Here is a 23,090-nt window from a genome sequence, read left to right as displayed (position 1 = left end):
CTCAGCATCCAGAGCTGTGAGGGACAAATTTTTGGGAAGTCACACACACAGTCCATGGTGCTTTTGTCCCAGCAGCCTGCCTGTGCTAAGACAGTCTGCTGCAGCGTGTTCTTGGCACAGGGCCCTCTGGGAAGGGCTCTCTGTGAGGAAACACCCAAGCACAGCCTGCAGACGCCCAGAGAAGATGACCAAGCAATGAGGGCCCAGAGCCAAGGGCCTCCGGCAGGGCTGGGCTCCCATGGAGGAGGACGGCACAGAGGTGAGCTGGGCTGCGGAGATTCACGTCACAAAGACTGTTGGAGAAGAGACCAGTGGGGGGCTTCGGGTTTGTGTTCACTTTCAGCTTTTAATGTTATTGTCTACTGTTTACTATATTAACCATAATTGGAAATTGTCCTAAATAATAGCTTGAAAAAGCTGGGTGTGGTGGCGCACGCCTTTAATGCCAGTGCACAGGTGGCAGTGGCAGAGGATCGCTGCGAGTTCGATGCCAACCTGGAACTAAAGAGTGAGTTCCAGGTCAGCTTGGGATGGAGTGAGATCCTACCTCAAAAAAAGGGGGAGAGGCTGGAGAGATGGCTGGGTGGTTAAGTGCTTGCCTGTGAAGCCTAAGGACCTGTTTGAAGCTGGATTCCCCAGGACCCACGTAAGCCAGATGCACAAGGTGGCACATGTATCTGGAGTTCGTCTGTAGTAGCTGGAGGCCCTGATGCACCCATTCTCTCTCTCTCTCTTGATCTCTCTCTCTCTCTGTCTGTCTGTTGTTCTCAAATAAATAAATAAAAATAAACAAAAGAAAATTTAAAAGAAGGATGTCCCTTGATTGACTTTTCTTTCTTCTTTTTTTTTTTCTTTTGGTTTTTCGAGGTAGGGTCTCACTCTAGCCCAGGCTGACCTGGAATTCACTATAGAGTCTCAGGGTGGCCTCGAACTCATGGCGATCCTCCTACCTCTGCCTCCCAAGTGCTGGGATTAAAGGCGTGCGCCACCACGCCCGGCTTGATTGACTTTTCATGTCATGTTCCCACTTTCCCATTCCAAAGTTTTTTTTTTCCTTCTTTTTTTATTTCAAGGTAGGGTCTCACTCTAGCTCAGGCTGACCTGAAATTCACTACGTAGTCTCAGGGCAGCCTTGAACTCATGGCAATTCTCCTACCCCTGCCTCCTGAGTGCTGGGATCAAAGGCGTGCGCCACCACACGGGGCCGAGCTGACACTGTTGACCAGCAAGCTCTAGTGATTCTCCCATCTCCACTCACTCAGGACCGGGGTTACAGGTGTGTGCGGCCACATCTGACTTACAACAGGGTGCTGGGGACAGAGCTCAGGTCCTCTGCCTGGAGATACAGCTCAGGACAGAGGGCTGCCTCGGGCTCAGGTCCTCAGGCTTGTGCAACAAGTGTTCTTACTTGCTGAGCATGTCTCCAGCCCCACTATTACCTCTTATTTAAAACAAGGATTTGAACAAAGGCAGAACCTGACAGTGCCCAGCGACCACCACCACCACCCCACTGCAGACAGAGCAGAGGACTTAGCATGACTGAAGAAGGAAGCTTTTCAACTGCTGCTTCTAGGAGCCAGGTCACCATTTCCTTTGAATAGTCTAGGACATGGTGAAAGTGAAATGGTTAAAGGTTTCCTTTCTTCACAACTTGGAAAAATGTAAGCCAAGCCTAGGAAAACAAAATTTTACTGGGAATCTTCCAATGTTTACTGAGCAGCTACTAGCATTAAGATGTGGAAAAGGAAAAATAAAGTGGAAAACATCAGTTGTCATGTGTTGAGAAAATCCTTTCCTACCCTTCTTCTCTCTCTCTCTCTCTCTCTCTTTTTTTTTTTGGTTTTAAGAGTCTCACAATGTAGTTCAGACTAGCTAGCCTTTAACATATTACATGGTCTAGGCTGGCCTTTAACATGTGATCCCCTGCCTCAGCTTCTTAAATACTGGGATAGATGCTGGGTATGGTGGCACACGCCTTTAATCCAAGCACTCCAGAGGCACAGGTAGGAGGATTGCCATGAGTTCAAGGCCACCCTGAGACTTCATAGTGAATTCCAGGTCAGCCTAAGCTAGAGTGAGACCCTACCTTGAAAAAATAACAAAAACAAAATATTGAGATAGACAATACATTTTTATAATTTGTTACTGTTTTTTTTTTCCAAAAAAAAAATTATTTATTTATTTGCAAGCAGAGAGCAAGAGAGAAGAGAGACACAGAGAGAATGGGCACACTAGGGCCTCTAGCCATTGCAAACAAACTTCAGAAGCACGTGCCCCTTGTGCAACTGGGTTGTGTGGGTCCTGGGAATGGAACCTGGGTCCTTTGGCTTCGCAGGCAAACACCCTAACCGCTAAGGTATCTCTCTAGCTTGGTTTGGTTTGTTTTGTTTTTGAGGCAGGGTCTCACTCTAGCCCAGGCTGACCTGGAACTTAATTTGTAGCCCAGGCTGGCATTTAACTCACAGTAATCCTCCTACCTCTCTGGGCTTCAAGGGATGCACTACTAAAAACTAAAAACATATTTATGAAAGTATAGCCCTTCCTATAGGGAAGAAAACAAATTGATGTGTATGTTCTTGCCATGGAGGACAAGGCTGAGAAGCAAGGCTTCACAGGCAAGCGCTTTAACCACTAAGCCATCTTTCCAGCCCTGTTTTTATCTGAGAGAGAGAAATAGGTAAGTCAGGGGGAGAGAGAGAAAATATGGGTGCGCCAGGGCCTCCAGCCACTGTAAACAAACTCCATATGCGTGCAATCCCTTGTGCATCTAGCTTACATGGGCCCTAGGGAATCAAACCTGGGTCCTTTTGTTTTTGCAAGCAAATGCCTTAATAGCTAAGCCATCCCTCCAGCCTGCCTCATTGTTTTTTTAAAAAAATATTTATTGGGGGCTGGAGAGATGGCTTAGCGGTTAAGCGCTTGCCTGTGAAGCCTAAGGACCCCGGTTCGAGGCTCGGTTCCCCAGGTCCCACGTTAGCCAGATGCACAAGGGGGCGCACGCGTCTGGAGTTCGTTTGCAGAGGCTGGAAGCCCTGGCGCGCCCATTCTCTCTCTCTCCCTCTATCTGTCTTTCTCTCTGTGTCTGTCGCTCTCAAATAAATAAATAAATAATTTAAAAAAAATATTTATTGGGCTGGAGGGATGGCTTAGGGGTTAAGGTGTTTGCCTGCAAAGCCAAAGGACCCAAGTTCGATTCCCCAGAACCCACGTTAGCCAGATGCACAAGGGGTGCACACATCTGGAGTTTGTTTGCATTGGCTGGAGGCTCTGGCATGCTCCTTCTTTCTCTCTCCCTCCCTCTTTCTCTGTGAAATAAATAAATAAATAAATAAATATATTTTTAAAAATATTTATTTATTTAAGAGAGAGAGAGAGAGAGAGAGAATGGGCACACCAGAGTCTCTAGCCAGTGCAAACAAACTCTAGACAGATCTGGCTTATATCAATTCTAGGGAACTGAACCTGGCTCCTTAGGCTTCACAGGCAAGCACTTAACCACTAAGCCATCTCTTCAGCCCCTGCTTCATTTTTTTTTAATTTAAATATTTTATTTTTATTTATTTTATTTATTTAACAGAGAAAGAGGGAGAGAGAGAATGGGTGTGCCAGGAGATGCATGTGGCCCCTTGTGTATCTGGCTTATGTGGGTCCTGGGGAATTGAACCTGGCCTGGGTCCTTTGGCTTTGCAGGCAAATGCCTTAACTACTAAGCCATCCCTCCAGCTCCTCCTTCCCCCCACTTCATAAAGAAACAGATTATTGGGCTGAGGAAATGGCTTAGCCCTGGTGTGGCCATTCTTTCTCTCTACCTGCCTCTTCTTCTCTCTCTCAAATAAAATGTTTAAAGAAAAAAACAGCTTATCACTAAGCACTAAGGTATGGATAGCCTCCCAAATGAAAGGCAGAACACACAAAATGGGGAAAAGAGAATTAGAAAACAAACACAGAAAGCTAAAGAAAACTTCAAAGTCTATAGGACATTCAGAGACAAGATAATGTGGTATGAAAGAATAAGAAAAAGACTCTTGGAAATTAAAATAAAAGAGCTGAAGTTGGGCCAAAGAGATGGTTCAGCAGTTAATGGCACTTGTTGCAAAACCTGACAGCCTGAGTTTGATTCCCCAGTACCCACATAAAGTCAGATGCACAAAGTGGGCACTTGCATCTGGAGTTTGTTTGCAGTCACAAGAGGCCTGGCACACCATTCCCTCTCTCATCAACCCCTCTTCTTGCAAACAAATACATAAAAATATGTTTAATTTTTTTTTCTTATTTATGTACTTATTTATTTATTTATGAGAGGGGGAAGAGGGAGAGAGAATGGGCGTACCAGGGCCTCTAGCCACTGCAAACGAACTCCAGATGTATGCACCACTTTGTGCATCTGGTTTTATATGGGTACTGGGGAACCAAACCTGTGTCCTTTGGCTTTGCAGGCAAGCACTGTAAGCCATTCAGACGGCAATGACCTTTGAGATGACTCAAAAGCCACCACAGTGCTGAGAAGTGACAAAGGAGTGTTCAGCATTGAAACATCTCTATCATACTCTCCAAGGTTCAGGGTCCATTGTGGAAAAGGCAGCAGAAAGAATTTAAGAGCCAAAGGAAGGGTAGGACCGCTTACAATACAGTATTCCAGATACAAAATGGCTTTGATATTCATGACCTCACAATGCCCGGTACTACCTACACAGGGCCCTCATAACAGGAGGAAAAGATGAAGACATCAAAATAAAAGACAGACTAATTGAGAGGGGGGAGGGGATAGGATGGAGAGTCATGACAGGGAAAAGTGGGGAGGGGAGGGGAGGGAATTATCATGGTTTACTATCTGTAAGGATGGAGGTTGTCAATTAAGACAAGCTGACAAAAGGACCACCTGGGACTTCCAGCTGTGGGTGCGATGCTCCCCTGGGCCCAGCCAGTGAGCAGAGGGGTGAGGGGCCCCCCCAGCCCTTACTCTCCGCAGGGGTTCTTCACCTCTCTAGCGCCCACGTGGCAGGAGCTCCTGGAACTTTATTTTCTCTCTTCTGCTTCCCCGGCTTTTCCAGGCCCTCCACATGGGATCTCTAGCCATGTGGGTGTCTTTCCTTGGCTCTGTACTTCACTCAAGAAATATAATCATTTAATTTTGGGGCTGGAGAGATGGCTTAGTGGTTGTGGCACATGTATCTGGAGTTCTTTTGCAGTGGCTGGAGACCCTGGTGTTCACATATTCTCTCTTTCTCTTTCTATATCTCAACTAAATAACTAAAAATAAAATATTTTTAAAATTATAGAAAATGTATATAAAGTTAAAAACAAACAAAAAAAATCAAACACAATGTTAAAACAAGCTTAAAACAACATTCAAAACAGGACTAGAAAATTGACCTCTTGCCACTGCAAGGGAACTCCAAGAGCATTACTATTTTGTGCATCTCGTAACCCCATGGGGAATACCAGCAACCTCACTGAGGAGGGCACCCAGTGCAGTGGGGCAGGAACAAGGGAAAAGATGGTACTAACATATGATGTATCCATACAAAGTATGTTCTCAGTTAAAAAAAGAAAAAAAGGGCAAAGGTTGGAGGATTTCCATGAGCTAAAGGCCACCCTGAGACCACACAGTGAATTCCAGGTCAGCCTGGGCTAGAGTGAGACCCTAAAAAACAGGACTGGAAGACACTAACTGGTTAAGAGAAAACAGAGGACGGTTTCAAAAGTAAAGTGTGGAAGGCAGAATGAAAAGTATGTGGCACATCTGACCACCTAGAAAACCCCAGCAGTTCAAAGTTTGGAAAAGACCTACAGCTTCTAATATATACATATCTGACTACAGTCCTTGATTCAAAGTAAAATGTTGTGCAACCTGTCAAAGTGCAAGTGTATGCACAATTCGCTCTCTGTGTGCTCGCCTGGCTCTGGACTGATGTTTGAGGTAAGAACGCAGAGCTGTTAAGTCCATTCTACATACACTGAATGAAGACAACCAAATGATGAAAGCGTACACTGACAAAACCATGCCTGGAGGAGCTCGTGCCTTGTAAAGTCTGCAGGGCCAGGTTCTATTTGCCAGCAACCACATAAAATGAGATGCACAAAATAGTACATGCACTTGGAGTTCCCTTGTAATGGCAAGAGGTCTTGGCATGCCCATATTCATTCATGCCACCTCTCTTGCTTGCAAATAAATAAAAAATAGTAATTTTTACAGAACCATGCCTGGAGAAATGTGCAGCATCTTATGAGTGGTTATAATGGGGGGGGGTGTAGCATGCCTTTTTTTTTTTAAGCTTCTTTAAAAAAGATAATAATATGATGGAGAATGGAATTTCAAATGGGAAAGTGTGGGGGTGGGGAGGGAGGGAATTACCATGGGATATATTTTATAATCATGGATGGAAAATGTTAATAAAAATTAAAAAAAAAAAAAAAGATAATATGACGCCGGGCATGGTGGCACACACCTTTAATCCCAGCACTCGGGAGGCAGAGGTAGGAGGATCGCTGTGAGTTCGAGGCTACCCTGAGGGTACATAGTGAATTCCAGGTCAGCCTGAGCCAGAGTGAGACCCTACCTCATTAAAAAAAAAAAAAAAAAAAAAGGAGACCCAGCATCCTGCTGGTGTTGGTGGAGCTCCTCAAAAAAAAAAAAAAAAAAAAAAGATAATATGTATTTATTTTATTTGTGAGACAGAGAAAGAGGCAGGGAGAGAGAAAGAAAGACTGGGTACCCCAGGGCCTCTAGCTGCTGCAAACAAACTTTAGAGGCATGTGCCACCTTGTGCATCTGGCTTTACATGGGTCCTGGGGAATCAAACTGAAGTCCTTTGGCTTTGCAGACAAAAACAACATCTAAGTCATCTCTCCAGCCCTTTCTTTAGCTTAAAAAATAAAAAACAATAAGGGGGCCTCTCTCTCCCTCTCCCTCTCTCTCTCTCTCTGTCACTCTCAAATAAATAAATAAAAATGAACAAAATTTTTTAATTAAATATTTTACTTATTTATTTGCAAGAAGAGAAAGAATGTGAGAGCCTGGGCACACCAGGGCCTCCAGCCGCTGCAAATGAATTCCAGACACATGTGCTACTTTGTATATCTGGCTTTAAGTGGGTATTGGGGAATCAAACCAGGGTCATTAGGTTTTGCAGGCAAGCATCTTAGCCGCTGGGTCATCTCTCTAGTCCTTTTGTTTTTGTTTTTCTAGGTAGAGACTCACTCTAGCCCAACCTGGCCTGTAATTCACTATGTAGTCTCACACTGGCCTCAAATTCACAGCAATCCTCCTACCTTTGTCTCCCAAGAACTGGGATTAAAGGAATATACCACCATGCCCAGCTTTTTAAAAAAAATTAAATATTTTATTTATTTACGAGAGAGAAAGAGGTAGACATAGAGACAGAATGGGCATGCTAGGGCTTCTAGCCACTGCAGAGGAACTCCAGATACATGTGCCACCTTGGGCATCTGGCATACGTGGGTACTGGTCCTTAGGTTTTGGAGGCAAGTACCTTAACCACCGAGTCATCATCTCTCCAGCCCTTTTTTAAAATTTTTTTCTTTTTTTAAAATTTATTTATTTGAGAGTGACAAAGAGAGAGAAAGAGGCAGATAGAGGAGAGAGAGAATGGGTACACCAGGGCCTCCAGCCATTGCAAACAAACTCTAGATGTGTGTGCCTCCTTGTGCATAATGTGGGTCCTGGGGAATCGAGCCTTGAACTGGGGTCCTCAGGCTTCCCAGGCAAGCGCTTAGCCGCCAAGCCATATCTCCAGTCCTCTGGCCCTTTCTTTAGCTTTTTATATTTCCATCTTATTTCAATCATTTGTTTTGATTTCAATGAACCTATTATATTCTTATTATCAGCAGAACACCAAAGCCACCTTCATTATGGGAAAATATGGATTAAGCCTAGATTTGCAATATTGTTAGGAGTGGATAGGTCATGACCACATGTGCAGACACAGTCTTATACTCCCAGCAGTAGAATAAAGAACACGACTTGGCAAAGCAAATGTCTCGTAAGCACAGTGGGACACACAGAAGCCTAACCTTGGCACTCGATTTCCTTAGTAATTCATCAGAAAACACAAAGTGGTTTAGAAATTAGATGGTATATTTGATCTTGTGGAAAACTATACTAAGAGGTATAATAAGATAAGAGATATAATATGAAAAGAATTTAGGCAGCTGTCTGCTAACAAACAGTGAATGAAAATGAGCAAATTCTTACCTGCTTCAGAGCAGGGGAGCAAGGGATCAGCTCTCCTATTCTGCTTATCCCAGCATTGATTTTCTTCTTCCTGTGCCTCTCCACTAGACGGGGGGAAAAGTCCGTTTATTAAACCTCACACCACTCGGCCAGAGTGCCCGCAAAGAAATGTACATAGAGAAATTCCTAAGAGGGCTCAGGAACAACTGACAACTTCGGTGTAACTGTGAAGTGTTCTAGGTTGACAGGGCGCAACTGTGGAAGCAGCAGGAGGAAATAGGAGCTACCCAAATTGTAGCTGTAAAATGCCGTATGCAAATACATTTCTCTTGGCTTTTTTGTTCAGGTTTTTAAACAGTCCTTTTTATATTAAAAAATATTTTATTCATTTATTTGCAAGCAGAGAAGAGCAAAAGAAAGAAAGACACAGAGAGAAAGAGACAAAAAATAGATGTGCCAGGGCCTCTAGCCACTATAAATGAACTCCAGATGCATGGGCCAATTTGTGTATCTGGCTGTGCATGGATACTGGAAACTGAACCCAGGTTGTCGGGCTTTGAAGGCAAATGCCTTAACCACTGAGCCATCTCTTCAGCTCCCTTGTTAAGAAAACTTTCTTTAAAAAATATTTTTATTTTTCTTATTTATGAAAGAGAGAGAGAAACAGGCAGGGAGAGAGAGAGACAGAAAGAGGGAGGGAGGGAATGGGTGTGCCAGGGCCTCCAGCCACTGCAAATGAACTCCAGATGTGTGCACTCCCTTATGCATCTGGCTTATATGTGGGTCCTGGGGAATTGAACTTGGGTCCTTTGGCTTTGCAGACAAGTGCCTTAACCAGTAAGCCATCTCTTCAGCCCAAGAAGACTTCTAAAATCTTTCTTTGTAGCTGGGCATAGTGGTACTCAGGAGGCAGATTAGGAGGACTGTCATGAGTTCAAGGCCACCCTGAGACTACACAGTGAATTCCAGGTCAGCCTGAGCTAGATTGAGACCCTACCTTGAAAAACCAAAAAGGAAAAAAAAAAAAAAATCTTTCTTTCTAACAAAAGATTCCAGAGTTTCTCTGACTGTCTTTTAGATTACAGCTCAGATAGAACTTGTTTTACAAAAGTTTTTTTGGGTTTTTTTCCTCTTCATAATCTAGCAGTAAGGACATCCTCTTAGTAATAATCTACTTACTCTGGTTACAAGCAGGTGGGGTGTGGTGCCGCATGCCTTTAAACTGGGAGACAGAGGTAGGAGGATCACCGTAAGTTCGAGGCCAGCCTAGAGCTACAGAGTGAGTTCCAGGTCAGCCTGGGCTAGAGTGAGAGACTGCCTCAACAAAAAAACAAACAAAAAAGTTACAATCAAGACATACTCATAGCACCTTGAGACATTTGATTCCAATAAAAAAAGATTTATTCTGGGCTGGAAAGATGGCTCAGAAGCTAAGGCAACTGGCTACAGGGCCTAATGACCCAGGTTCAGTTCCCTAGCACCCTAATGTAAAGTCAGATGCACAAAGTGGCGCACGCATATGGATTTCGCTTGCACCGGCCGAGTTCCAGACACACCCAGTCTTTCTTTCTCTCTCTCTCTGTCTGGCTTTCTTCTGTCTCTTTGCCTGCAAATAAATTTTTAAATATGTTTAAAAAAGAAGATACCAGACGTGGTGGTACATCCCTTTAATCTTATCACTTGGGAGGCTGAGGTAGGAGGATCACTGTGTGATTTCTAGACCAGCCTGACACTACAAGTGAATTCCAGGCCAGCAAGACCCTACCTTGAAAAACTTAAAAACAAAACAAAACAAACAAAAAGATTTATTCCATAAGGCCAAAATTATACTTAATTATACTTAATTTTTAGAGCAAAAATATAAGGCAATGAAGTATAATTTACCTATTCTGAATTTTCAAATAGTATGTTATCTAGTGGCTATTTAAATGTACATAGTTAAAGAAACAAAACACTTTGGGGGCTGGAGATGTTTAGCTGTTAAAGGCACTTGTTTGCCAAGCCTGCACACCCAGGCTTGATTCCCTGGTACCTACATAAACCGGATGCATAAAGTGGCGCATGCGTCTAGAGCTTATTTGAAGAGGCAGGAGGCTGTGGCATGTCCATTTTCTTTCTCTCAGTCTCTCTCCTCTGTCACAATATATATTTGGGAAAAAAAAAAAAAAAAAAGCAAAAACTCTTTGCTTGTAGAGATAAATGGGGTTTCAAAGGCAATAAGGCATCTTTCACAGATCAACACAAATCTTTTCCATAAGGAAAGGAAGATATCTATAAAGTAAAAGAAAGTAACTTCTAAATCTTTTTGTCTGCATATAGTCAGTCCTAGATAAAAAAACAAAACATTATACAGCGTGCCAAAGTGCAAACGTACGTGCAAAGTCAACTCTAAGGATGCTTATCTAGCTTTTGCCTGATACTTGAGATAAGATCAAATATTTATTTTCTACATTTGTTCTTCTCCTAGAAGTCTTTATAACTTATAACTTAATTTAAGGCTATCTATATGCAAGGCCCTTTAAGGTTCGCAGTCTACGTCTCAGCCTGTCCCCTCTGGAATATATATACACACATAACCTCCATCCTCCTGAAAAGTGTATCTCGATTTCCTCAGCAAGTGAAACTCCTTCCAAAACTACCTCGGTGAATATGCTCATCTCTTGACATATCCAAAGAGACTATCAATCAGATGTTACAAAGTCATCTCCATGAGGATCCCAAAATACTTTGTCAGCTAAAAACAATAAAGTGAGCCAGGTGTGGTGGCTCACGCCTTTAATCCCAGCACTCGGGAGGCAGAGACAGGAGGACTGCCACACGTTTAAGGCCACCCTGAGACTACATAGTGAATGCCAGGTCAGCCTGGGCTAGAGTGAGACCCTACCTTGAAAAAACAATAAAGGTGTACTTTCCTAAAATACAACAAAATGATCTTATGCATATAGCATAAAAGCTTACAATCTAATGGTATAATTTCATTTTGAAAGCAAAATACATTACCAAGTACAATTTAAATTATTGTACATACCTGCATTGTGTGTCTCCCGGTTTTTCTTTCTGAAAGGAAAAAAATTAAAAGGTAACATGAAAATGGAAACGCATGCACTTGCATCAGAAGTTTGTTTGCAGTGGCTGCAGGCCCTGTTGCTCCCATACTTTCTCTGTGCCTGTATCTCTCTGCCTGCAAATAAATAAATAAAATATTTTTTTAAAAAGGAAAGAAAATGGAAAAGCATTTTCTTTCTTTTTGAGAACCATAAATAAACTTTATGAAATGGCATTGGTTACATCAATAAGACACCAGCTGAAGGGGCTGGGAGGATGGCTTAGTGGTTAAAGGTGCTTGCCTGTGAAGCCTTGTAGCCCTGGTTAAATTCCCAAGCCATCCACATAACCTGGATGCAAAAAAATGGCACAAACATCTGGTGTTTTGCAACAGCACAGGATCCTTATAGATCCCCACACACAGGTGCAGATAAAATAAATTTAAAATATTTTTTAATATAAAAAAAGAGCTGGGGCTGGAAAGATGGCTTAACAGTTAAGGCACTTGCCTGCAAAGCCAAGGATTCCCCACATAAGCCAGATGCACAAGATGGCACATGCGTTTGGAGTTTGTTTGCAGTGGCTAGAGGCCCTGGTGTGCCCATCCTCTCTATCTGCCTATCTATCTTCTTTTATCCCCCCATCTCTATCTCTCCCCTCCCTCTCAAATATATAAAACATTTAAAAAAAAAACTGCCATAAAATTTTAAAAAAAAATAGAGGCCAGGCATGGTGGCACACACCTTTAATCCCAACACTAGGGTGACAGAGGTAGAAGAATCACTGTGAGTTCAAAGTCAGCCTGGGAATACAGAGTGAGTTATAGATCAGCCTGGGCTGGAATGAGACCCTACTTCAAAAAAAAAAAAAAAAAGAGGGCTGGAGAAATAGCTGAGCAGTTAAGGCGCTTGCCTGAGAAGCCTAAGGTTTGATTCCACAGTACCCATAAGCTAGATGCACAGGATGGGACATGTGTCTTGGGTTCATCAGCAGTTGCTAGAGGACCTGGCGTGCCCATTCTCTCTGTATTTGATATCTCCTTCTCTCTCTCAAATAAATAAATAGCCAAAAAGAAACCACTTGAAGAAAGCTTTTCTTACTACATGTTATGGCATAAAAACAGATCATACCATCATATACACTTAGAATACAGAACTTCTGGAAGTAAGAAAAATTCTCCATTACTTGATACCCAGATATCATGGGTTGAGGACAGAATTAACCATAGAAAATTGTAGCTACGTGAAAAATGTAATTTAACTGCTAGTAAATTCTCAAAAATAGGCAAGTGTGGTGGCTTTAATCCCAGCACTCGGGAAGCAGAAGAATCACTGTGAGTTCGAGGCCACCCTGAGACTACACAGTGAATTCCAGGTTCCAGGTCACCCTGAGCTAAAGTGAGACCCTACCTGGAGGGCGGAGGGGGATTCTCAAAGCTATGCAAAATAGGTGATTTCTATGTGCGCCCTGGCACCAGAGCAGGCCTGAGTAGGAGAGATGAGCAACACTAGAGTTGAGGGAAATGCGGTGGCCGGCCGCACACCGACGGACTGACTGACAACTGCATCTGAGTCGCCTTTTCTACTCGTACACTAAGGACAATCAAGCTTTTACATTTTCTTGAAAGCCTATGTACTAAAAACATTGATATTTCTTTTTTGCATAATTGCCCAACACATTAGCATTCTCCACTAGCTATCTGGTAAGGAAAGAGAATGGTGACTTTGGCACTAGTAAAAGCAGTGATCATATAATTCTAAGCAGAGATAATGCTCAAATGCTAGAATCTCAGAAGAGGCGTTATAAGGAAAATGCATATTGGCATTAGTAGATTACAATGTTTCAAAATATCTATCTAAACTAACTACAGCCTAAAAGTTTCAGAATCTTCAAAACTAATACAGAATGCTAGTGAAAATGTCATCAGAAAATAAACAGTTAATGGGCTTAGCAGTTAAGTGCTTGCCTGTGAAGCCCAAGGACCCCCGTTCAAGGCTCGATTCCCCAGTCCCACATTAGCCAGATGCACAAGGGGGCGCATGCATCTGGAGTTTGTTTGCAGTGGCTGGAGGCCCTGGCACGCCCATTCTCTCTCTTTCTCTCTGCCTCTTTCTTTGTCTGTCCCTCTCAAATAAATAAATAAATAATAAACACAAAAAAAATTTTAAAAAGAAAATAAACAGTTAACATAGATTTGGTACACAGTCTGACTTATTATATTGCTGCTAAGATAAGGACAGATAATTTTCAGCCATATATCCTTTCAGTAAATCTATTTATATTCACATATATAAGTTTCTGGAGATTAATCATTTTTTTGCTATCCAAATGCAAGTTAACTATGGACTAACTAGCTAAATAGAAGCTAATTCTGTTTCTTACCTTCCCAAATGAGATAATTAATTGGGGCTGTAGATACATACCTGTGCTGTTTTTTGGTAGGAGTCTCATGTTCTGTCATTTCTGGCATGGTGACAGGGACAGGAAACTACAGAGGGATGGAAAGATACACCAGAAAGTTCAGTCATTCAGGAATCTTAGAGAAAATTAATCAGCAGCAATTTGTTTGAATACCAAAATGCTAAAAAAGTTAAAATTGGGCCGGACATAATGGCACATCTAAATCCCAGCACTTGGGAGGCAGAGATAGGATCGCCATGAGTTTAAGGCCAGCCTGGGACTATATAGTGAATTCCAGGTCAGCCTGGGCTACAGTAAGATCCTACTTCAAAATAAATAAATACATAAATTTAAAAAATAAAATTGACATTTAAGAAGGATCCTATCAGGTATTGTCAATGAAAAGTGGTATAAGGAAATAAGATATATGCTTGAAATACCAGCACTGGGGAAGCTGAGGCAGAAGGCTTGTAAGCTGCAAAGTGAGACTGTGTATATGTATATGCTGAAGAGATGGCTTAGCAGTTAAGGCAATTGCCTGCAAAGCTCAAGGACCCAAGTTTGATTCCCCAGGACCCACGTAAGCCAGATGCACATGGTGACACATGTTTGAAGTTCATTTGCAGTGGCTGGAGGCCCTGGTATGTCTACCCCCCACCCCCACCCCTGCTCTCTCACTTTAAATATTTATTTATTTGAGAGAAAGAAAGAGGCAGGGGGTGGGAATAGGCACACCAGGACCTCCAGCCACCGCAACAGAACTCCAGATGTGTGTGCAGCTGGCTTATGTGGGTCCTAGGGCATCGAACCCAGGTCCTATGGCCTTGCAGGCAAGTGCTCCAACCACTAAGCCATCTCTCTTGCCCCCCCCCCTTCTCCCCCTGGTTTTTCCCTGGAATTCACTATGTAGTCTCAGCTGGCCTCCACCTCATGACGCTCCTCCTACCTCTGCCTCTTACCTCTACCTCTGATTAAAGGTGTTCTCAAATAAATAAAATAAACATAAACACGGTGAGCAGGGCTGGTGGCGCCCATCTTGAATCCCGGCACTTGAGAGAAGGAGGTCGGAGAATCACCGTGAAGGAAAGGGTAGCAGGGCTACAGAGGGAGTTTCAGGTCAACCTGGCTAGAGTAAAACCCTAACTCAAAAAAAAAAAAAAGACAAAGAAAAAGGCGAGATCCACCTCCAGAAAACAACAAAAGGACAAACCAGCAGATGAAAAGCCTGGCCGCTGTCCACATGTGACACAGAGCCAGGAAGTGCTGAGAAGAGGAGTACGACAGGACCAGTGGGCCCGCGCTTGCAGATCAAGACACGTTAGGGCTGGAGAGATGGCTTAGTGGCGAAGGCACCACCTTCACCTTGCCTGCGAAGCCCAAGGACTCAGGTTTGATTCCTCAGTCCCTACGTAAGACAGATGCACAAGGGGACACATGTGGCTGGAGTTCATTTGCAATGGCTAGTGGCTCTGGCATGCCCATTCTCTCTCTCAAATAAATGAATTAAAATTAAATATTAAAAAGGGGGGCTGGAGAGATGGCTCAGTGGTTAAGGCACTTGCCTGCAAAGTCTAAGAAGTGAGGTTCAATTCCCCAGCACCCATGCAAAGCCAGATGCACAAAGCGGCGCATGCATCTGGAATTTGTTTGCAACAGCGGGAGGCCCGGGCACGCCCACTCATATTCTCATTCTCCATGCAAATGAATAAATAAATAGTTTAATGAAAAGAAAAGCTTGGCTGGGCATGATGGTGCAAGTAGGAGGTTAAGCCTGGGACTACAGAGTGAGTTCTAGTTCAGCCTGGGCTAGAGTGAGACCCCACCTCAAAATAACCAAAAGGGTAGAAAGCAATTGAGGAAGACCTCTAACATCAACTTCTGCCACACCCACATAAGCATACATGTGGTAAAAAAAAAACAAAAACCTACCCTCAATCCCCACCCCTAAAAAAGGCTAATTTCTGAAGCTTACTCCTGAACCACCTTCTACAATTTGTGAAGCACTCACACTAGATAATCCTGTAATGACAACTTACAAGTAAGAAAAAAATACAAATAATCTGTCACCTTTCTTACCCAGGACTTGCAGACTTTCTTCACTTTTGATTCCTGGCTTTTAACACCTCCCGTTGCTGATCCAAATCTATCATCTTCTGCCAGAAGATGGTCTATAGGTTGTGTTTTCTTCTTACTACAAAAAAACGAACAAAAGAAAACTTAGTGAGTGTTTGTAGCCACAAGGTATACATGAGCAGATCACGGGACAAAGGCTATCAACAGATGGCGGGCAGGATGATTCAAGTCCTCCCCCATAGCTAGAACCAAGGGACTAACCACATTCCAATCCAATAAAGAAGGGGAAAAAAAAAAAAAAAACAATTAAAAAAAGAAGAGGACTCCTCCCCACTGCTGGAAAGCAAATGAATGAAGCTCCTCTCAAAAGCCCCTATCCAAATTCTTACCCATGGTCCATTCCCATAAAGTTGGAAGTCCTACAGCCAACAGAGAGGGCTTCAGGGAAAGATGTGGGGCTTTTTTTTGGTTGTTTTTTTCTTAAATGTTTTTATTGATTATTCATTTCAAGGAGAGAGAGAGAGGAGGAGAGGAAGAGAATTGAAGAGAAGAGTGCCAGGTGTTCTTGCCACTGAAAATGAATTCTAGACACATGGGCCATTTTGTATATCTGGCTTTCCATGGGTACTGGGGGAATCACGCCCAGGCTGTCAGGTTTTGCAAGCCAGTGCCTTTGACTGCTGAGCAATCACTCTAGCCCCTGTAAAAGATGTTTTCTTTTCATGCTGCACGTTCCTGTCTCCTGAATTCTCACTGCCCGTGAGTTAGTTACCTAGAGGCCTCCAGGTATGTTCCATTATGATCTGTGTCCTCAATTCAAAATTACGCGTTTTTTTTTTTTTTCTTTTTTTGGAGGCAGGGTCTCACTCTAGCTCAGGCTGACTTGGAATTCACTATGTAGTCTCAGGGTGGCCTTGAACTCATGGTGCTCCTCCTACTACCTCTGCTGGGATTAAAGGCATGCACCACCACGCCTGCCTGTTTTTGTTTTGTTTTTTTACAGGAGTGTCTGCAAACTTCCTCAAGGACCTTCCATCAAGGAAATGACAGTAGGAATGCAATCTGTGTTAATTTACAAACAAACAACAAAGCACAGCTTTATCTCAGACTAGACAAATGAGGTGTGGGAGGACCCAGGAACTGAGGAGCCTCCTTGGGTGGCCTTCCTCCTGGTGGCCATTAGGTTGGCAATGCCAGCAGAAAACACCCGACCAAGAGCAGCTTGTGGGGAACAAAAGGTTTGTTTTGGCTTCCAGACTTCAAGGGAAGCTCTATAATGACAGGGGGAAAGACGGCATGAGCAGAGGATGGACATCACCCCCTGGCCAACATCAGGTGGACAACAGCAACAGGACAGTGTGCCAAACACTGGAAAGAGGACGCTGGCTATAACACCCATAAGCCCACTCCTGACAATGCACTGCCTCCAGGAGGCTTTAATTTCCAAATTGCCATCAGCTGGGGACCTAGCATTCAGAACACCTAAGTCTATGGGGGACACCTGAATCAAACCACCACACCCTTCTTTGTACAAACTATTTTGAGAAACTCATCTCAACATTAGGGCAAAGTGTCCCAGATATTTCTGGTAAGAATTATCTAGATGTGCCCATTGGTGCAATAATGGCAGGTCAGTTATAAGGGCAACCAAATACCCCCTAACTGGATTTGAAGTCTGTTCCATGGGAGGAATCCATGCCCAGTATTGGTACTGAAAGGCCCAAGAATTCAGAAGCCCAGAAATACTATCACGCTCCAAAGGGAGCTTACGCGGGCCCCTGCATACCTCAAACTCCAGGCTTTACTCTCTGTTGGAAGCAAGAATCCCTCTTCTCATTATATCAGAGCCCGCTCCTAATATAAAACTAGGTAAAAGGGCATGAGATAGCCCTCAAGGATGGGAAATGAGTAATGAAGTGAACCACTTATTTGGTTTCTGAAAATAGCCTGCACCATAACCCTTAATAGCCCACACCGTAAGCCTTAGTAGCTCGCACCATAAGCCGTAGCAGCCTGCCGCAGACCACCAAGGTCATTCTCTCTGTCTTGCTCCTCTCTCTGCTTGCAAACAAAGAAAAAAATATTTAAAAAAAATACTTATTGGACTGGAGAGATGGCTTAGTGGTTAAGCACTTGCCTGTGAAACCTAAGGACCCTGGTTCAAGGCTTGATTCCCCAGGACCCATATTAGCCAGCTGCACAAAGGGGCACACACATCTGGAGTTCGTTTGCAGTAGTTGGAAGCCCTGGCACACCTATTCTCTCTCTCTGCCTCTTTCTCTCTCTGTCTGTCGCTCTCAAATAAATAAATAAAAATAAACCAAAAAAAAGAGAGCCGGGCGTGGTGGCGCACGCCTTTAATCCCAGCACTCGGGAGGTAGAGGTAGGAGAATCGCTGTGAGTTCAAGGCCACCCTGAGACTACAGAGTTAATTCCAGGTCAGCCTGGACCAGAGTGAGACCCTACCTCGAAAAACAAAACAAAACAAAACAACAAAAAAAAAAGAGATGTAGATTCCCAGTCTCTTATAAAAAAAGAAAATACTTATTAGCTGGGCATGGTGGTGCATGCCTTTAATCCCAGCACTTGGGAGGCAGAGGTAGGAAGATTGCAGTGAGTTCGAGACCATCCTGAGACCACATAAAAAATACTTATGAATGAAAAAAAAAACAAAGAAAACTTATTTAAAAATAGTAGTTAAAGTGCTTGCCTGCAAAGACTAATGACCTGTGTTCAATACCCCAGTACCCACATAAAGCCAGATGCACAAAGTGGCATATGCATCTGGAGTTCATTTATAGTGGCTAATGTCTGCGGTATGCCCATTCTCTCTCTCTGCTTGCAAATAAATAAATTTTTTAAAAATTAAATAAATACATTAATCCCAGCACTCAGGAAGCTGACTTAACTCAAATGCACTGAATTTCATTTTGCAATCACTGCAGTAACTAACACTATGAAATTTAGATGTGGCATCAAAAGTATAAGTGAAAAGAAGAAGTAGGAACAGAGGCTAGAGAGATGGCTCAGAGGGTAGGGCACGTGCTGTGCGGTCCCTAGCTCCCACACACAAGTCAGACATGCTCATGAGGCTGAGACAAGTGGATCCCAGGGCAAGCTGACTAGGCAGCCCAGCAGAATCGGGAGCTCTGGGCTTAGTGAGAGACTATCTCAATAAAGAAGAGTGATTGAGGAAGACCCCTGGCACTGACATCTGGCCTCCAATGGCTCGAGTACGCGCGCGCGCATACACACACACACACACACCCGTGCACAATGTACTTGCACACACAATGAAAAAGGAAAGTGAAAACAGCCAGGTGTGAAGCCACATGCTTACACTTTCAACACTAGGAAGACGGAAAGAGAAGGATCAAAAGTTAGAGGTCACAGTGCCTGATGCTACCTACACAAGACCATCATAATGGGAAAAGATCATGACATCAAAATAAAAGAGAGACTGAGAGGAGGAGGGGATGTGATGGAGGATGGAGTTTCAAAGAGGAAAGTGGGGGAAGGGAGGGCATTACCATGGGATATTGTTTATGGTCATGGAAGTTGTTAATAAAAATAAACAAATTTTTTAAAAAAGTTAGAAGCCGGGTGTGGTGGCACACGCATTTAATTCCAGTACTCAGGAGGCAGAGATAGGAGGATCTAAGTTCAAGGCCAGCCTGAGGCTACATAGTGAATTCCAGGTCAGCCTGGGCTAGAGAGACACCCTACCTCAAAAAACAAAACAAAACAAAACAAAAGTTAGAGGTCAGGAGCCACACTTAGTGGCACACATCTTCAATCCCAGCGCTCAGGAGGCAGAGGAGGTAGGAGGATCACTGTGAGTTCAAGGCCAGCCTGAGGCAATGTAGCAAATTACAGGTCAGCCTTGGCTAGACCAAGACCCTGCCTTAAGAAACCAACATTTAAAAAAAAAAAAAAAAAACTAGGGGCTGGAAAGATGGCTTGGTGGTTAAGGCATCTGCCTGCCAAGCTAAAGGACCCCGTTCCAATTCCCCAGGACCCACGTAAGCCAGATGCACATGGTGGCACATGCATCTGGAGTACATTTGCAGTGGCTAGAGGCCCTAGCGTGCCCATTCTTTCTATCTGCCTCTGTTTGTCTATCTCTCAATTAAATAAATAAGAATGTTTATAAAAATAAAAAAGATATTAAGCACTGTGAAAATGATGCTAAGTTCATTAAAGCAATACATATGTATGTAGGAATACAAATGGATGAAAATAGAATAAAAGATTCAGTGTTGATAATAGTTATTTTAATCTTTGAACTTTTATATCCTCACCAAATTTCTAATTACAAATTTCAAGGCACACAAAGAAAGATGTCCAACATCGTTGGCCATTAAGGAAGTGTAAACAAAACACAGTGAGTTCTGATCCACAAGGACAACTTAAAAAATAACAAAAAGTGGAAAATGGAAGAAACTGAAGTCTTCATACACCTCTGGTGTGACTGAAAATGATAGAACCACTTTGGTACAGTTTGGCCACTCCTCAAAATTTAGGCATAGAGTTACCATGTGACTCTGAACACATTCAGAAGTGTTAAGTACACCACGGCCACTATCCCGGGAGAGGCCGGAGGCTCACAAGGCTCCTGTGCCTCACCCTCCCAGTGGAGATGTAAACAGGTAACAAATACTGTGGGGGAGGGGCGAGGGGCATGCCACATGCACTCTTCAGTGATGTACTTGTTCTTGTAAGTAACCACAATAAACCCCAACTAATCTCAGGTGAAATCGTTTCTCTGGTCTGCCACTGGTACCCTATCTGAGGCAAACACACTTGTATTCTTGTTTCCAGGGCAAAAGTCATTTGGGCAAACAAATATGTTCACACAAAAACGTGTATGCCAATACTCCCATGGGAAAATAATGCTTTCCATTTTAAAAAATTTATTTATTTGAGAGAGCGAGAGAAAGAGGCAGAGCGGCAAATAGGGAGAGAGGACAGAGAGAAAGAGAGAATGAACACACCAGGGCCTCCAGGCACTGCTAATAACTCCCAATGCATGTGCCATCTTGTGCATCTAGCTTAGGTGGGTACTGGGGAATCGAACTGGGTCCTTTGGCTTTGCAGGCAAGTGCCTTAACTGCTAAGCCATCTCTCCAGCTGATATGTTCATATGATGGAATGTTATTCTGCAACAGAAGGATGTGAAGTCCTTACGTGCTATAGCAAGCTGAAAGCACTGTGCCATTGTGAGAAGGAACACTACATATTGTAAAAACTGAAGCTGCTTACATTAAATGCCCAGATGAAGAAAATGCAGAGACAGAAAAGAAACCAGTGGTTGCAATGGGTGGGGGGAGGTAAAGAATGATTGATAATGGGAAGGGATTCTTCTGGGCAGGATGAAATTTTCTACAATTAGATTACGTGATGGTTGCACAACTCTGCAAATAGTGTAAACTAAGAACTACTCAATTATACTAATCATGCTGCTAAAAACAGAACCGTTTGATAACATGCACTAGATAATTTAAAATTATCTACACATTCATCTTTATCAGTTTGTATATAAATATACATCTGCATCTGATTTCTTCTGGTATATAATTCTACAATTATATATAGCTACCAATCATCTCTAGTCTCCCCAATATGAGGAGAATGTGAAGCAACTGAAATAAGCACTGCCGCTTATTTAGGAGAAAAGTAGGTGGAACTGTGGAACAGCAAATCGTGTTGTCTTCCCTCTGAGAAGCAAATTACAGTAATAGGAAAAGTTTGTTTAAATTGTGTCCTTAGATGTAATAAAAATAAAAACCTAGGGTTGGGGATGTAGAACACCAAGGGTTCGATTCCCAATGCCATATAAAACTGGACCTGGGGCTTGAGAGATACATGGCTTAGTGGTTAAGGGTGCTTACTTACAAAGCCTGATGTCCTGGGTTCAATTCCCCAATATGTTCATGTAGGGCCAGAAGCCCGGAGTGGCACATGCATCTGGAGTTTGTTTGCAGCAAGTTTAAAAGTCAGCCTGGGCTACATGAGACTCTATGTCCAGGGAGAAATAAAAAGATAAAGAAAATAACATTAAAAAAAAAAAAATCTCATCGTAGTCAGGCGTGGTGGCACACACCTTTAATCCCAGCACTCAGAAGGCAAAGGTAAGAGGATCACGGTGAGTTTGAGACCACCCTGAAACTACATAGTTAATTCCAAGGTCAGGCTGGGCCAGAGTGACACCTTACCTTGAAAAAAAAAAAAACAAAACTACTAATCTTGTGCTGGAGAGATGGCTTAGCAGTTAAAGGGCTTGCCTGCAAAGCCAAAGGACCCATGTTGATTCCCCAGGACCCATGTAAGCCACATGCAGAAAGCGGCACACGCGTCTGGAGGTTGTTTCCAGTGGCTGCGTGAGTCTTAGCATGTCCATTCTCATTCTCTCTCTCAAATAAATAAATATCTAATCTTTACCATAAATTTTCAAGTTAGAATCAAAATGTTTTATTAACTGAAAGTATTTTACAATACATTACTTAATAGGCACATGTGTACACACATAGAGGTCAGACATCTGGAATGTTTCGTGTGCACACAACTTTGTGTGGGCGTGTATGTGGCCCTGAAGCATCTGATGTGTGCTGGTCAGAGGGTACCATCAGGCATCCCCTTTCACTGCTCTTCCACCCATTCTTACGGAGCTGGAGTCTCTGACTGATTCCAGAGCTTGCCATTTTTTCATGAGCCCCAGTGATTCTCTGGTCTCTGCACCCCATGGGACTGAGTAATAGACATGTTTGGCCTGTTTATGTGGATAATGGATATTGAACTTCGTCTCTCAGGCCTCCTCAGGCTCCACGCACAGGAAGTGCTCTTAACCACTAAACCATCTCTCCAGCCTGCATCAGGAATCTTCCGCTATTCCGGTCCACATTATTTTGAGACAGTGACTCTGACTGAACACAGAGCTCACCAATCTGACCAGACAAGCGAGTTACCCAGCCCCAGGAATGAAGCCCTCCTGCCACTGTGTCACCAATGCTGAGGCTGCACAGCCTACACTCCACATGGGCACTGGGCTCTGAATTGCGTGGCATGTGCTTTACCAACTGAGCAAGAGCCCAGGCGATCTTTTCAGTCTCTGTATCTAATTCTGCTTTGCTGTGGTTTACTGAACTCCTAAATGTTTTATGTTTATTTTTTGAGCGGTGGGGTTTTGAGGTAGGGTCTCTAGCCCAGACTGACTGGGTCTCATTCGGTAGTCCCAGGCTGGCCTCAAACGCACCGCCGTCCAACTACCACTGCCCCAGTGTGCTGGGATTAAAGCCATGCACCACCACACCTGGCATGTTTTATACTTATTGCAAACAGTTTTTGGATGTGTCATGCTTCTTTAAACTTTTATTAGCAC

At 43.3% G+C, this 23,090-nt stretch overlaps 1 protein-coding gene across 4 annotated transcripts in view; it reads right to left on the bottom strand.

Moving 5' to 3' along the window:
- Nucleotides 1-23,090, bottom strand: part of Usf3 (upstream transcription factor family member 3) — a 51,198-nt gene that overhangs the window by 11,851 nt on the left and 16,257 nt on the right. The window contains exons 1-5 of one of the 4 annotated variants that reach the window (XM_045148335.1): nucleotides 21,608-21,730; nucleotides 15,707-15,830; nucleotides 13,663-13,727; nucleotides 11,223-11,251; nucleotides 8,216-8,298 (exon numbers count right to left, since the gene is read on the bottom strand). In XM_045148335.1, coding sequence (XP_045004270.1) covers nucleotides 8,216-8,298; nucleotides 11,223-11,251; nucleotides 13,663-13,727; nucleotides 15,707-15,830; nucleotides 21,608-21,675 — 369 coding nt within the window. In that variant the 5' untranslated portion in view covers nucleotides 21,676-21,730. Of the gene's footprint in view, nucleotides 1-8,215; nucleotides 8,299-11,222; nucleotides 11,252-13,662; nucleotides 13,728-15,706; nucleotides 15,831-21,607; nucleotides 21,731-23,090 lie in introns of those variants that run through there. The other 3 variants (XM_045148336.1, XM_045148338.1, XM_045148337.1) reach the window with 3 other exon arrangements.

Source organism: Jaculus jaculus, chromosome 4 (genome assembly GCF_020740685.1).
Source record: "Jaculus jaculus isolate mJacJac1 chromosome 4, mJacJac1.mat.Y.cur, whole genome shotgun sequence".
In the NCBI taxonomy this organism is placed as follows: domain Eukaryota; kingdom Metazoa; phylum Chordata; class Mammalia; order Rodentia; family Dipodidae; genus Jaculus; species Jaculus jaculus.
This window is presented reverse-complemented; position numbering and strand designations above follow the sequence as displayed.